This window comes from Mirounga angustirostris, unplaced genomic scaffold (genome assembly GCF_029215605.1).
Source record: "Mirounga angustirostris isolate CCGP_5_RB_7025 unplaced genomic scaffold, mMirAng1.0.hap1 SCAF_7, whole genome shotgun sequence".
Classification (NCBI taxonomy): domain Eukaryota; kingdom Metazoa; phylum Chordata; class Mammalia; order Carnivora; family Phocidae; genus Mirounga; species Mirounga angustirostris.
In genome coordinates this window covers 89,344,970-89,361,733 of record NW_026991715.1, presented here as the reverse complement: position 1 = coordinate 89,361,733, position 16,764 = coordinate 89,344,970, and the positions used below count along the sequence as shown (strand labels likewise).

The 16,764-nt window shown below is 46.5% G+C and overlaps 1 protein-coding gene across 20 annotated transcripts in view; it reads right to left on the bottom strand.

Annotated features, from left to right (window-relative positions):
- FAM193B (family with sequence similarity 193 member B) overlaps nt 1-10,485 on the bottom strand; it is a 31,770-nt gene extending 21,285 nt beyond the window's left edge. For 4 of the 20 annotated variants that reach the window (XM_064596482.1, XM_054513253.2, XM_054513255.2 and 1 more), the window contains exons 1-2: nt 9,140-10,317; nt 3,941-4,001 (exon numbers count right to left, since the gene is read on the bottom strand). Coding sequence is in view for 8 of the 20 variants with exons in the window: in XM_045900150.3 (XP_045756106.1) it covers nt 10,175-10,384 (210 nt within the window). In the remaining 12 variants the exon portion in view is untranslated. Of the gene's footprint in view, nt 1-3,940; nt 4,002-9,139 lie in introns of those variants that run through there. The other 16 variants (XM_064596481.1, XM_054513251.2, XM_054513257.2 and 13 more) reach the window with 12 other exon arrangements.
- Between the last annotated feature and the right edge of the window lie 6,279 nt (nt 10,486-16,764).

The window sequence follows — 16,764 nt, the reverse complement described above, 5'->3', positions numbered from 1 at the left end:
ATTCTGTTCTTAATAAAAAGCTACGTTGGAATCTAGTTATTCACTGTCCTGAGTTTGGTATACCTGAGCTCTTTCTGGGCCGCAATTCTTGGGGCTACTCCCAAAGCTGTTTTAATCCTAAGCCTTGGTGTCTGCCCCTGAATACAATGCCTGGTGGGGCCTGGGGAGTTTTTTCTCTGACATTTTCATTTTTACTGCCAGAGGGTGGTGAGAATCCCGAGACCTGGAGATGTTATATTCAGTCAGTACTACCACTGTTTCTGCAAATTTTTGCTTTCGCAGAGAAAAGCTCTTGGTTCAGAATTCCCTTTGACTGCAATCTCCTGCCATTTTTCAAATTCCTGGCAATCATCATCCCTTATGCCCCGAAGTCAACTCAGGCTTTCAACTAGCTATTCTCAAGCTGCATTTTTAACATCAGGCACAGTATTCCCACACAAGAACATGAACAATAAATGTTTATCGAATGAATGAAAAACCCAACCATTTTTCTTCATCACAAAGCCTAGGGAACTGATCCTTAAACCCAGCAGCCCTGGGCAACAATTATTCCTTCTCACTTCAATTTAAATTTCAGAGCCTCTCCAGATAAAGGTCTAGTCCTAAGTATAAGATGGGGGAAAGAGCAAGGAAAGATTCCAGGGTTTTCTAGATTTGGGATCTGCTCAAAAAAGCTCCAAGATTAAATTCTGCTTCACTCTAGGCAAAATCAGCATCTCTGAGAGTGTGGGATTACTCACACAGGGGATCCATGTTTTAGCATGCACATCCCCAGGGCAGTCAAGGAGCCAGGTGAACCCTAGACTGTGGCCACTCCCAGCCCAGGGGGCTGGCATGTGCAGTCATTAAAATCATTATCTTTGCTCCCTCACCTGACCAGGCCCAAGACCTTTCTGTCTTGGCCTGAGAAACATACAGTATTCTAGATTTTCCTGGATAAGAGTAGTTAAAATCAAAGGAAAAGGAAGCCAGTTTTTCTCATGGAACATCATTTTTACTTGAAAGAATGACTGACAAACTGGTTATTCAGACTTGGAAACTGCCAGACATTTTCTCAAAAAATGAACAAAATGAGCCCGTCACTTCAAGGAAAACATCTTTTTATTTGTGGCCAATGACAAAATACAAGCTTTCAGGCAAAAATCAGAATTTTGGAAATTTGAAAATTAGAATTTTGTATCCTTCATCATGAACTTAACAGCTTCCCAATACTTAAAGACTTTTCTGGTGAAAATGGTGGTGATGTTAACAAATGTAGTCTTTTAATACTGTAAAATGAAATGGAAAAACACTTGGGAGAGCTGCATAACTCAGTGAACCTATTTTCCAAATGAGCAAAGCATGATGTTTTAGAATCATGCATTGGTAAAAAAAAATCCATTCAAAGTGCTAGATAAACGAACAGATTTTTAATGTAAATGAGTACGAAGACTTCATTGACACAGTCTCAGATTCCATATTGCAAAGAATATCAGCAATCACCTGGAAAGGCTATTAAAATACTCCTCCCTTTTTCAACTACATTATCTGTTTGGGGCTAGATTTTTGAAAAATATACTTCAAAACAATGTACTGCAACAGACGGGATACAGGAACATATATGAGCATCAGCTTCTTTTTATTAAGCCAGACAAAGACATTTGCAACAATGAAAATGAGACCATTCTTCTATTATTATTTTTTTTTGGAAAATGTATTTTCATTAAAAAATTATTCATGTTAACATGATAGGCTTAATACTGTTATTCTTAAATGAATTAGTCAACAAAATATTTTTAAGCTTTCTCAGTTTTAATACTTAATTTGGTAAATATCAATAGATAAAATCAACAAAAGAAAGCTCTTTTGGGTCCTCAGTAATTTTTAGGAGTATAACAGGGCCTCAGACCAAACACTTTGAGAACTGCTAACGTGAAGCCTCTAACGGTGCCTGTCACCTGGCGGGGGCACAGTTAGCAACAGTGTTTGTTAACAATGATACAGGTCATGGTATATCTGGATAGCTCTTTGGGGGCATGAATAAATTTTCCATCTCACCTTTTTGTCCACAATTTGGGAACTGCTGGGGAATAATCCAGGTCACCAGACCAGGCATCTATCAAGGTCTGCTCTGAAGCTGGATCTAATATCCAGCACTAAACTTGCTCTTATTCCTCTCATGGATTCCTTTTAATCCCAAGAGTGTGTATGTTTGTAGAGGATTCCCCCAAGACATATGCTGTATCTAACCAATGGCCCTGCAACAGCTTCCAAATTCTATTCTGAAATGACCCCATTAGAGCACTCTATTCTCAAGGCACCCAACTCCAAGAGCCTCCCTATCACCAAGGCAGACAGAGGACAACAGAAGCAGCCAAAATTCCCTTCTAGAAGCAGAGAAAAATGATTAATCCTAGCCTAGCAAAACTCATCAGTCCAGTCATTGCCACTTACTCTTCCATCCACCCATTCATTTCCTCATTCAATGAACACGCTTAGAGACCATTCTCATTGTGGTAGGTGCTGGGCAACATCAAACGATATAGAATCCCTGCCTTAAGAACACATGCTTAAACCACGCAGGTTCATGCATGGGGTTGGCAATGCTCCCAAACTCCTAGACGCCTCATTTTGGAGAATCAGGCAGGAACACAAATTTAAAATAACACGCAATTAAAATTAATATAACAAAATAATATACAAATTAAAACAACCATCCAACCAGGACAATAGGCTTCTCTAGTTCATGTAAGCTTATTATGTGCCTTCTCACGTACTTAACCAGTTTGAGGATCTCCTTCCTTTAGTTTAGCTCTTCTTCCTACCTTGGTCTCTCTTTAATCTCCTGGCTCCTTTCTGGTTGAGCTCACTACCATGACACCTTCTGGCTCCTGCGTTTCATGACTTGGCCCCAGTTGACCTCTCCATGCTTCATTTCCATGTGTAACACCTGACAATCTTAGGTTCTATTCATACTGCTCCTCCGATACACCTTATCCTGCAAATCTCAGCGTCTCAGTTCTACTCCTCAGCAAATCTGTACTCATGCCCTAAGATCCTGATCAAAGGTTAATGAGATTTTTGCTGGACCAGGGTAAGCAGAACTAATTCTTTTAGTATAGCACCTATTACACTGTGCCACAGACATATTCGGTCTGCCCCAAACCCCTGGCGGAATGAGAACTCCTTGGGGGCAGGGAGTGCATCTTAGTCATTTGAGTGTGCCCAGGAACCTAGGCTTGGCATGGACCTGACACATGGTAGGCATTCATCGAATAAATGAACAAATGCTTAAAGCCCACCTGGCTCCATTTCAGTTGCTCTACACAAAGGGAAGAATCTAAAGACAGCTGGACTAGCCCTTTCCTGGATATGCCATGCTAACGGCATAGCTCTGTCACTCTGGGTCACTGATGAAAGGGTATCAGTGCTAAAGTTAATTCTTAAGGATGTGATATAACTGCACCTCAGTGCCCTGGAGCTTTCACCCAAACTCACACTCAGGCTGTTGGCTCAGTTCCTTCCTGAAAGAACAGCTGTTTTACACCAGCTGGTTTGTGCAGAATCCTCTCTGGTTGTATAAGCTCAGTCAAGGATAGGGCAGTGAGTCTCTCTGACCCCAGTGGCCTTCCACCCCCCTCCCCCCAAGGCTGGCTCATCTGTTGAACCTACTTCCTGGGTACAATCAGCCACCGGAAGGCCTAAACTACGGTTATTAACCTAGAACTTCAGGCAAACCATATTACCTACTCTGTCACCCCAGTACAGATTTCTCATGGGTGGAAGAGTATGAACTTTGGAGACAGACTGTTGTGAGTTCAAATCCCAGTTCTGCCATTTCAGTATGATCTTGGATTATTACTCAATTTCTTTGAGCCTCAATTTCCTCATTTATGAAATGAGAATAAAACCATACTTCACAGAGTTGTGAGGACAGAAGGAAATAAATTATGTAAAGTACCTGGCCTGGGCCTGGCACACAGTAGGTGCTCAATACCCGTTAGTTTCTTTCCTCTTCTGTCCTGGAAGAAATGACAGGGAAACTTACTAAGTGAGACGTGCCCAATCCAAAGTTATTACTTGAAGCACAGGACAGAGGACTAGACAGGTGACCTTCAAGGCCCCTTTATACCCCCCCATCCACGATCTCTGGCTACAACTTCCTAGTAAGACCCTTCAGTATTTTAGGGCCCTTCTTTCTGCCTTAAGTTTCCCTTTATCACTTCTCAGAGTAGATGAAGAGGCCTATTCATTTCAGAATGGAGGGGGAACCACAAAGGGAGCTGGAGAGCTGAGAGCCTTGAGGAGGGACTAAAAGGAGATGGCCTAGGACTGCAGCATGTTCATCCACCCACAGGTTGAAGGATGAGGGGGGAGCATGGGCACAGAACCAAAGGGTGCAAACACAGGGCCTTTCCTGGGATGTAAGACTTCCTCTTCTCAGTCCTTTTCTGCTCTGCACATTCTGCCAGGAACAACCATTAACCATTTTTTCCCCTAATACCCATTTCTTTCCCCAAATACATAAAGCACTCACACCTTCACTCATGCTGTTCCCTCTGCCTCTTCCTTTTTAGGCACAGTTTGGGTGTTACATCCTCCTAAGTCCATAGGCAAAATTAACTGTGCTTTGCTCTGGAATGTCCTAACATTTCTTACATATCTCTTGAATAGAGCTTATCATATATGTATCCCAGTTTTTGAAATCTGTCTTCTCCACAACACTAAGAACACTGAATGGCAGGACCTGTGCCCCATGACTAACTGCATCCCAATCGTTCAGCAGAGATGGCAGCACCAAATGGGCATGGGTAAGCCTCTGGATACACAAAGGAAGATTAGCAGTTGGAGAATATCATTAATGGGGCAACAACTGGAGAACGGGGAAAGTCTGTTTTTTGTTTTTAAAACTAAGGCTGTTTCTGTTCCTGCTTATGGAAAAGCTCCCCTCTCTGGGAAGCCCCATTCTTTGAAGAATATCCTAGGCTTCCGCTAAGCTTCCCCATGCCACCCTCAACTCAGCATTTCCCAGACCCAGCCACACAATAGAATCACCTGGGGCAGTTTAACAACCACAGATTCCTGGGCTCCAGACCTAGAGACTCTGGTTCTGTAGGTCTGGGACAGGGTCCAGCAAAGCACTGGGGATCTGATGATTAGTTTGGCTGGGGTGAGGGAGAGGTAGAATCAAGCAATCACAGCTGCTTCGTCACTGAGATTGCTTTCTCTCATGCTATCAGAGAATACCCAAGAACATCATGTTCACTTTCTTATTTAAAAGCTTTCATTGATGGGGCACCTGGGTGGCTCAGTCGTTAAGCGTCTACCTTAGGCTCAGGTCATGTTCCCAGGGTCCTGGGATCGAGCCCCACATCGGACTCCCTGCTCCATGGGAAACCTGCTTCTCCCTCTCCCACTCCTCCTGCTTGTGTTCCCTCTCTCGCTGTGTCTCTCTCTGTCAAATAAATAAAATCTTAAAAAAAAAAAAAAGCTTTCATTGATTCTTCACTATCTGCAGGATAAAGCCCAAACTTCTTGGTGTGGTTTGTAGAACCCTGCTAACCTCTCCAGCCTGACCTCATGCTACTCTGCCGGAGTTGGGCAGTTCTCACCTCTGGGTCTCTATGTTGCTTTTTTTGTTTAGATACTTTCTCCCACCTTCTCCTCTAAAGGAACTTCTACTCAACCTTGAAACATCAGTTCTGAGAAGTCTCTAGGGCTATCATTTCTGTGCATCTTCAGTACCAAGTATCTGTAATAATTACGATTACCATTTGTGCTAAGTGCTTGACATGCAGTACTTGCTGCCCTAATGGGAGCCTGGCATCACTGTCATACATGTGAGAAAACAAATTAAGGCTAAAACTCTTCCAAAGGCCACATACTAGGATCTGGACTTGAACCTTAACTCAGAGGAAGTGATGCTCTTCTAGCCTAACTACAATTAATATATACATGTGGGCAGGGACTGATTCACCTCTGCGTCCCCAGCTAGCCCAGGGCCTGGCACAGATCAGGTGTCCATTAGTGTTTGCAGAATAAATTAACACCAGGTCAGGTGAGAGGGAGACTGGGTGTGGTGTGTGCATAATGGGCCTAAATGAATGAATGATGGCCAGCCTGGCCCAGCAGTAGAGGCTGGTAAGAAAAAAGTGGAAGAAACCTAACTTTTACTTCTTTTATTATAATTTGGTTTAACAGCCACTTATTGAGCACCTAAGGACCATGCAACAATAAATACCCCACAAATGAATTAGAACATAGCCCCTGCTCTCAAAAATTCTAGGTTCAGTATATAAGGTTGTCAGGATCTTAACAGGCTACCAGGTATTAAGCTTATAATTTTAGCAAGTAAGTCTTCATCTTCAAAGGCCTTTTAGCATTTCTACATTGTGAATCTCTATTGGCTTACAGAGAAAAACCAGAGGTGGCAGGGATTCCCCCCTCGGTATCATCTCCTACTACTTGCAATGAAAAGTGGCCAGGCTGGGTGGGCAGTGATTTTAAGGGGGAGGTCCCCTGGTATAGGGACTATCTTATTCATCTGTGTGCCCAAAATAAAGGCCGTGGCACAGAGGTCAGAATGCTTGTTGAGTGGATTAAACATAATGAGATGGTTTCAATAAAGATACTGACTGATCCTCTGTTCCAGTCTCTTGAGGGAGCAGGTTTAACTCTGAGCAGTGGGGAACCAGGTCTCTAGAGTCTCTCTAAACTGTGCTGGGCAGGACTCAGCAGGTGCTGTAGAGAGATGAGAGATGGGAAGGGCAGGATGAGCTCAAACAGTTCCAACTGCTGGTTTATAGTCTGGCAAGTCTCCTGAGGGTTTACTGAGTATGCACCTGGACTGCAGGCTGAGTGGTCCAAGAGAGACTAAAAGACAGACAGCAGAATTGGCAGGTGAGAACACTCAGGCTTTGGATGGCCATCTGGCAGTTCCCACTATCTCTGACTCCTGCTCTTGCCTCAGGAGCCTCGATGTACTAGGTACTACGTGGATTGCTCCATATTCTCTTATGATGTTGCTGATGAGGCTTAGAGAGAGGAAAAAACATGCCCAGGGTCACAAACCCAGAGACTGAGCTTGGGAGTTCACCCCAAGTCTGGAATACTAAACACTATTTCTCACTACTGCCTTATTCAGCTGCTTTAAGTTTTTTTTTCTTTGCTAATAAGGCAGTAACTGTTTTAGTCTTATTTAGAAAATGAGGATTTGGATTGTTAGCGAACAGATCAAGATAGTTTAGTGACCTGAAACAAATGGAAGTAGGGACTTTTGGGATACCAAATAGGCCAGCTCAAGGTCCTGCCTTTATATGTGAACAAGTTATGCAAATGAGCCAAGGGGACTGGATGGAACCAGCATGGCTTCAAACCTGAACTCAGGAATCACGGCTCTTCCAGCCTAACTGCAATTACTGTATACATGTTCTCTGGACCATGAGCCCTCTGTGGGCAGGGACCACATCTGATTCACTTCTGCATTCCCAGCTAGCCCAGGGCCTGGCACAGATCAGGTGTCCTTCATATCAGGGGGAGACACTATTCAGAGACTACAGATTACTGCCTTACAGCAATGTGGGCCCAGCAGCACCAGATTTTGAGTTTTAAGAAATGGCACAAGTCCAGTTTGTGGGAATCTTTTGTTTTTTAAAAAATTGGCTTAAATCAAAACAAAAACCAAACAATGTGTGACTTGGGACTTTAGAACCTGTCTGTGGACTACAAGTGGTCCTATTTGCTATCTTTGGCTTCAGTTTGGCCTGCAACACTGAGTTTCCCCTTACGTACGTACCCACTCTGTGTACACAGAGAATTTTAAGTGGCAGTGGGAGACACAGATCCTCACCAAAGGCACGCTAGTGGGCAGAACAATGACCCCAACCCTTTCAGCGGGTGCTTTTCACCAGGGCACAAAAGCCTGCTTCTGGCATTGAGAAACCCCCTCCCCAGCAAAAAAGTGGGGTACAATCAGAAGAGAGTTTGTCAGTTTGTTTCACCTCTTTGTGGCTATAGTATTTAAAAAAAAAAAAAAAGCCTTGTCAAATCCAGCACAGTACAGAAGAGTGTCCTTTTTTGGAGGGGCATGAGGCACCTGAGACCTACAGTGGGAGTTATTTGAGCAAATGCTTGCTCTGAGTTTCCGTTTCTTCATCTGAAAAATGGGGAAATAGTATTTATATCCTTCAGTTCATTCATTAAACATTTGTTAATCACAGGCACAGGGGTACAATAGTGACTGACGTGGTTCCTGCACTCTCAGAGTTTATGTAGCAAAAGCAGACCAATAATTAAACCAATAGTTAACTCATCACAATTGTACTAAACGCTGAGGAAAGAAAAGGGGTGGTGGGAAGATTAGAAGTATGGTATATATAGTGTCTGGCATGAATAAATTAATGGACTGGCAAGTCAAGCAGTGGAGCAGATAATGAAGCTTATAGCTCTTAGGAAAGCTGTGTCCTAAATAAAAACTAAATAGTTAAACCATTATCCAAAATTCTGGCCATGAATACTATAGCCTAGCTAAGTGGCAGGGGACCCTAAAGTGTTGCTGGTGAGTGGGAAGGAGAGAAGACAACAGCTCCCCTGGCTCTCCCTACCTTAATGCTCCCCTTTTGGATAACAGCATTCCCAGGGTGGCCCAGAGAAGAGAAAGAGCAAAGCTAGAGGGGGAAGCAGGTTCAGGGTCTAAAGTCAGACCAGGCAAGGGCGGAGTCCAACCTGGTGAGTTGTATCCCAGGGTAGGGGGTGGGGGTGAAGGTGAGGCTTCTGACACTCAATAAGTGGTGACATTTTCATTAATTAAAAATCTTATTGTGATATGAAACACAAAGGAGAACAGCATCGAAACTGGGTTACAATAAGCACAGGTTCTCAACGGATTCATTCTCTCTCTCATTCACCTAGTTATTTCTACTCAGTGTCAGCAAGGCCCAGGGCTAGGCATGGAGGATCAGAGATAGATGACATAGTCTGTGCCCCCGTGGAGTTCACAGTGCAGTGCAGGGAACAGATACATCAACAGAATGTCTTGAAGAATGGGGAATGCTACCAAAGGAAGCACAAGGGGCTGTGGGCACAAAGAGGGCACCTCACGCAATTGGGAAGGTAGGGAAGGCTTTCTGGGAATGGTACCCCAAATGGCATCCCCACTCACATGCACAATTCCAGAGATTCTACTAGAAGGCTGTCAAGAGCCATGCCTTCTGGCTGCACCAGCCTCCCAGAGTCCCCTGCTGCCCGATGCAGTGTCTGCAGAGCCAAACGCATCTTCCGCCACGCCTCATCCTCATCCGGCGCTGCATCCGACCCTCCAAGACTCCTGCAGGAGCCTGCCTTCCTTGGCAGGCTCAGCCAAAAGACCAACTCAAAACTCTTTTGTCAGAGCAAGCTTAGGGCGAGCCACCCAGCCCTCCCAGAGCAACTGTGGCTCATGCCACCCCGGGCTCTCAGTGAACACTAGCAGGGTACCTCCCATTATCTCCTTTGCTCAAAAGAAAGTGACCTTCTTCCAGGTGATAAGCTGGAAGCTTTGCTGAGTCCTGCTACTGCTCACTCTCAGCAGGATTCACCAAACCCAGGGATCTGAGGGTTGGGGTGGGCCACCTTGTTGGTCAGAGGTATACAGGGAAGAAAGGGCAGGCTTTGCTAGTTTACGCTTCAGTGCAGGCGCCCCACCAAATAGTCTTCTGGGCAGGGAGAGGCGGGAGGCCACAGGAGACATATGCTGGGGGCACACAGCTGCTCAGGGGGCAGTGGCTGCAGGCAGTGAGGGGAAAGGGTGGGGCCGCTCCCAGGGTGGGGAAAGGGAAGAGGCTGCAGCCTTCCAGGCCACAGCGCCCCAGGCTGGGCTGTGGGTAGGTGGGGAAGCAGGTGGGCCCAGGGGGAGGTGAAGGGCAGAGGGCTGAGCTGTGCCCTCAGGAGCACAGCCTAGTCCCAGTGTGGGTGTACGACCAGAAGGTTTAGCCCCTGCTCCAGCCGGGAGGCGGCGGGAGAGGGCAGGCAGCCCTGGTCACAGGACAGGACGGACCATGCTTCGGCTTGGAGAGAAGGGTCCAGCCTCCACTCCCGCCTCAGGGGAGACAGCCTCAGCCCCAGCCAGTGGAGGATGGTCCATCCCCAAGCTCACCCCGGCCCCGCTCCCGGGAGGGGAAAGTGCCGGAGCAGCCGGACTCTCCTCGCTCGCTCCTACCTGCGGTCCGGGCGCCAACTTGGGCTCGTCCTCCTCCCTGGGGCCGTCGCGGTCCGGCTCCACGGGCGCCGCCGGGGGCCCTGCACCCGCTCCCGCTTCCAGGCTCGGCGGCGGCGGGGGCTCGGGAGCCTGGGGCTTTTGCTGCCCCGCGGCCCGCATCCGCTCGCGCCGACCCGCGCCGCCGCTCGGCCTGCTCCGCCTCCGAGTCATGCTGCTGCTCGCGCCGCTCCCTCGCTTCACTCGCGCCGCCGCCGCCGCCGCCGCCGCTCCCCTCGCAGGACAACAGCCAATATGGCGGCGCCCGGCTCCCCCCTCTGCTGCTGCCAGCAGGTCATAGGGCGCGGCGTCCGCGCCGCCGCACTAGCCCCCGAGGCTGCCTGCGCCATTTTGAATAAGGTCACCACTTAAAGTTCTGTGAGAGTAAGAACCTGGCGGACTCCGGGATGCGACCTGCGCCGGGGAAGGGTGGTCGTTGTGGTAACCACGCGGCACAGCCCTGGGCGCTTCATAATTGTCTGCTGAATGGATGAGTGAATTAATTAACTTCTAGAGTACTTTCACACCCACCATCTGACTCCTCGCCCTCACGCGGCGAGGCGGGTACGGTCGTTCCCATTTTGCGGCGGACAAAATCGAGGCTACGGAAGGCGAAGGGGCTGCTCAACGTTAGCCAGCCAGAACTCGTGGGTTCGTGGATGGCCTGAGGTGAAAGGGGTGGAGGAATGGTCTAGGTCTTTATTTGCAACGTATGGTCGACTGGGGAGTCCAGTGTTCTGTGCTTGGGACAGCAGAGCTCAGACCCCGCTCCTGCCGCAGTCTGGTGGAGAAAGTGGACAGTTAAATACACAGTTACAACTAGTGTGATGGTGAGATGACTGGGGCGCATACTAGGTCAGTGTTTCTGCAAAAGTTGTATGTGCAGGGGAGGATTTTGAGTGGTACACAAAGGAACATTTAAAAAATGTGATAATTATGTATTTAATTGTTAAAATGAGCTTCCCCCTCTCTTTTTTTTTGAATATACGAGACATGCGCATGGTACAACTTTTAGAAAAAGTTTTGAGTGCAATATCTCGTGCCAGGGCCAGTGGTACCCTGAGACTGTATGGCGGTTATATGTAGAGTTGCTCTTGGTATCAACAGGCCAGAATTATGACATTAGCCTAATTAATGGGAACAAGGGCTATTTTGAGAAGGGCTACATGGCCCTGGAGCTTTCCTTAACTACCAAGAACGTAAATGAAAAATACTTCATCTCATTATAGGGATTAGTGCCATCATCAAGGATTTGAAGGATTCAGGGTGATTCCCACTACATGAACATTACTTCTTAGTTTGGCCAGAATAGAAGATAGATAGTATTTTTTCCCATTTATTTATTTTTATTGTGTTAAAATATGCCTAACAAAACTTAATCTTAACCATTTTTAAGCATATAGTCCAGTGGTATTAAGTACATTCTCATTGTGTGCAACCATTACCCTCATCCCTTTCCAGACCTCTTTTCATCTTGCAAAACTGAAACTCCATATTGATTAAATAACTCCTCATCCTCCCTTCCCACAGCCCCTGGCAACCACCATTCTACTTAAAAACAAACAAACAAACAAACAAAAACCCAACCTCTTTTTCTTCACACCCCAGCCTCTGGTACCACTATTCTACTTTCTGTTACTATGAGTTCAGCTTTTTTTCTTCCCCCTTAATATTCCATATATGTTAGATCATGCAATATTTGTCTTTTTGTGACTGACTTATTTCACTTTGCAGAGTGTCCTCCAGAATCATCCATGTTGTTGGAAATGGCAGGATTTTCTTCTTTTTTAGAGATGAATAATATTCCTTTATATATATTATGTACATATGCTTTGCATATAATATATATATATATTTTTTAAGATTTTATTTATTTCTTCGACAGAGAGAGACACAGCGAGAGAGGGAACACAAGCAGGGGGAGTGGGAGAGGGAGAAGCAGGCTTCCCGCTGAGCAGGAAGCCCGATGTGGGGCTCGATTCCAGGACCCTGGGATCATGACCTGAGCCGAAGGCAGACGCTTAACGACTGAGCCACCCAGGCGCCCCCTTTGTTTTTTTTTTTTATTTATTTTATTTATTTTATTTTTTTATTTTTTAAAGATTTTATTTATTTATCTGACAGAGAGAGAACAAGTAGGCAGAGAGACAGGCAGAGGGAGAGGGAGAAGCAGGCTGCCCGCTGAGCAGGAAGCCCGATGTGGGGCTCGATCCCAGCACCCTGGGATCATGACCTGAGCCGAAGGCAGACACTTAACCGGCTGAGCCACCCAGGTGCCCCCCCTTTGTTTTTTTTTTAAAGATTTTATTTATTTGTCAGAGAGAGAGCACAAGCAGGAGGAGCGGCAGGCAGAGGGAGAAGCAGGCTCCCCGCTGAGTGGGGAGCCCGATGCGGGACTTGATCCCAGGACCCCGGGATCATGACCTGAGCCGAAGGCAGCTGCCCAACCAACTGAGCCACCCAGGCATCCCATAATATATAGTCTTATACTAATGTATTTTATATATATTTCTTTCACATATATATATATATATGTATATATATGTGTGTGTGTGCGTATGCCACATTCTCTTCATTGATGGAGAAGACAGATGGTCCTGAAGAACAACAGAGCATTATGGCAAACTTATTCTGGTAAGGACCCCAGGTGTGGGCACTTTTTCAGAGTGGTCATTTTTGGAGCATATGGGAGCAGTTGTTAGCCTGTAATAGACAACTATAGTTCTAGTAAATGCTTTTCCTTCTATACCAAATTTTAGGAATAGTTTGTGTTCCTCTGGCAGGGGCAGTAGTAAACCTCTACTGTCTTTTGGGGCGCGTGGGTGGCTCAGTCGGCTCTGCCTGCCTCTCTGCCTACTTGTGCTCTCTCTGTCAAATAAATACATAAAATCTTTAAAACAAAACAAAAAAAACACCTTTACTGTCTTGCTTCAGGGGTATGTCACTCTCTGAACACACTTATTTTATAGGAAGTTTTGACCAAATCACCATTCCATTGGCTACCAGGCTAATCTACTGTGACACTGATGACATCATCCTGATGGGTCCCTTTCTCCCCTTGAGTCTTGGAGTTGGGCCTCAGCCTAATTAAGGACTTTATTTTTTTTTTTTTAATTTTTTCATTTTAAAGATTATTTATTTATTTGAGAGAGAGAGTGTGAGTGAGAGCACAAGCCGGGGTTGGGGGAGAGGCAGAAGAAGAGGGAGAAGCAGACTCCCTGCTGAGCAGGGAGCCTAACTCGGGGCTCCATCCCAGGACCCTGGGATCATGACCTGAGCTGAAGGCAGACACTTAACTGACTGAGCCACCCAGGCACCCCCTAACTAAGGACTTTCTTAACACTTTTTGAGGGAGGTAACCTTTTTGAGGGAGGGTCTCGTTCCTTCTCCCTCAATCCACCTCCCTCTAAACTTGAGAATGGGCTTGTACCTTTGGGCAGGAGGGCCTGGGACTGACTCTCCCTACTTCCCCTGAGAGGGGGAGAGGGTTTAGAGGAGAAGGAATAAAGTTGGAGAGGATGAGAGATTAGATCCAGCATGAAAAGGTCTTGAATCCCAGGTTGAGATTTGGACCATCCGTGAGGGTGGTGGAGCCTTGGCACAGGGGAAGACTGAAATAGGGAGGTCCCAGAGGAGGTGCTCTGGGAGGGGAAGTGCGTTGCTGTGACCTTTTCCAGGCCCTACAGGCCTCATTGTTAGAGTGACTATAGTAGAGTCTGCATGGTGCAATTCTAACAGATACTTTTTCTAGGTAGTAAATAGAAAATGGCTAGTTAAGTAGGTGGCTTTATTAGAGCAGTTGGTTATTGTTCCTAATCATTAATTGAGTAGGCAAGAACAATTGAACCTATGTTACAGGGCCCTGGGAGAAGACCATTGGGGAAGGAGGGAAAACTTTGCAGACAGTATTGAAGAACCTGAATTAGCCTGGGGTGTTTGGGAAACAAATCTCTCAAAAGGAAGAGAGACTTCCTCCTCCTCACCACCCTATCATCCATCTGACCTCCAAGTCTTGTTGATTCTGCTTCCAAAATATCTATTCCAGCAAGGAGGAATCTCTCATCGTAAATTTATCTGTGTAAGAAATATAATTAAAGTTTTTTAATAACTTAATTTCTATTTTGAACTCCCATTCTGTTGGAGTGGCAGAAACTTCATCTCAGCTAATGGAGGGTTTTACCCCTTCCCTGGGGCTTGTGTTTAGCCTCTGGAGCCTCATCTAGTACTCGGGTGTGAGTGTGTGTGTGTGTGTGTGTGTGTGTGTGTGTGTGTTAGGGGATCTCGCTCTCAATGTCATCTGTCTACACAGATATTTGTGGAGATGTCATTGGTCCCACTGGTTGCTGTTGAGACCTGGCTGTTCTCACTCACACGTCTGCTAGAGACCCCAACTCTCTTCCTGCTGCGTGCCACTCTTGCCTGTGGGAATCTTGCTGAGCTTAGCTAAGGTCTTTTTTTTTGGGTGGATGCTCCTCAGAGCCATCTCCATGACAGGGGTTGCTGCTTCCCTCTCTGCTCCTGGGTTTTCTGCCCTGTACTCCAGCCTCTATGAACTCTCATCACTCCCCTCCGTCCTCCTCTTCTACACTCCCTTTTCTCCAGACCTCGGAAACCCTCGTTTTGGGGTCTCTGGAGGACCCCCAAAAGTTGGCACTGTCTTACTGACGAGGGTTCTAAACATACTGGAAAATGAAGCAAAGGAGAGGCAGGTGAAGGCCAGGACATTGCCTTATTGCTGACAAAGGCCAGGGTGGAGCATTCACCCAGTGTGGGCAACTGAATCCCTGAGCTCAGTAGACACCCCCTGTCCCCAGTCATGGCAGTGCTCAACTGGGTAGGCCTCCCTCCAGAGCCCCTGCAGGGCAGTGGATATGGCAGATCTGAAGAGGAAGAAGAGAAGAACTGAGCAGAGCATGCACTGTATTCTTCCCAAATACACAAATCAGAGGAGTTTTTCTCCTCAGCAGAAGTATCCTGCTGGCAGAGCCTCCCTATCTCCTTTAGCTCATGTAGGTTCTTGAAACTTTTCAGCTATGTCTGAGATGTCTCTCGTCCCTAAGTCCTTTTTGAACCCAAATCTAACAGTACTTAAAATTTTTTAAGTAAAACTTAGAAACAAAGACAAATGTAAACAATTCTATAATGAATCCCTTGCAGCCATCATCCAGCTTCCACAGTTACCAGCTCATGGCCAATTATGATTCATCTATAATGCCCCCCACCCCCAACTCCTGTATTAATTGAAACAAGCCCAATACATCATACCAGAGAGACTTGTTTTCTGTCCTATCACATCCCACTCCCAAGGGGCAATGAGCACATAATGGACTAGCTATTTGAAAGGGGCTGGGGGATGAATTACCAGAAAAAGGAAAAACAAAGGGTAACGTTATAAAAACATTATCCTGCCAGAGCAGTGAGGCTGTTTCCATTTTCCTTACCACTGTTGGAGTTCAGGACTCATCATTTGTCTCTGGCGACAACCTCATAATTAGTCTCCTTGCTGCTTCTCTCCCTCTGGATTACTGGTGTTTCTTCAAGTGATGACTCATATCAGAATCCCTCGGAAAATGTTGAAATGCAGATCCCTGGGACCCTTTCCAGCCTGGCTGAATCACACATTTGGAGTGTGGGTTCCAGGTGTGTTTTATGAGCAGCCTGGATGATTCTGATCCACACCCATGCTGGGAACTGCTGTTCCAATTCAGCCTCCATGCTGTCCCCAGATTTCAAACAGTGAGTCTGACTGTATCTCCCCAGCTGAGAACAAGCCAGGACCCCCCCACCTCCCGGGTAAGTTCCAAGACCCCAGGTCTGGTATTTAGGGACCTTTGTGAGCTGGCCTTTGCCTACAGCAGCCTCTTCCCTCACCTTTGTTTCCCTTGAGACCTGGGTTTCAACCCCATCTTACAACCTTGAGGTGCTCAGCACTGTATTCTCTCCTTTACTCCTCCTGGGTCTGATAAACTTGTACTGATCATTGGAGGGCCCGTCCAAGGGTCTCTTCTTCGAATCTATCCGACTCGCTCCTCTGCACATTGTAGCAGAAAGTCATGGGACTCAGACGGACTTAGATTTTGCCACTTACTGGCTATTTGACCTCAGGAAAGCCCTCAATGTCTCTGGGTCTCAGTCTCATCATGTAGAGAATGGGGATAAAAGCAGGGTCGATGGGATTGTGACATACAGAGACCGTAGCACTGTAGGGAGGCAAAACTTCACCTCCATCCTCTTAGGGTCTCCAGCTGGGCCAGAGAGCTAAATTGACATAGGACAGATTAATAGGAGAAAAGCATGGAGATTTTTTTTTTTTTAAGATTTTATTTATTTATTTGAGAGAGAGAGAATGAGAGACAGAGAGCACGAAAGGGAAGAGGGCAGAGGGAGAAGCAGACCCCCTGCTGAGCAGGGAGCCCAATGCGGGACTCAATCCCGGGACTCCAGGATCATGACCTGAGCCGAAGGCAGTCGCTTAACCAACTGAGCCACCCAGGCGCCCCAAGCATGGAGATTTTTACGTGTGCATGGGAGCCCCCACAGGAAAACGGAGACCC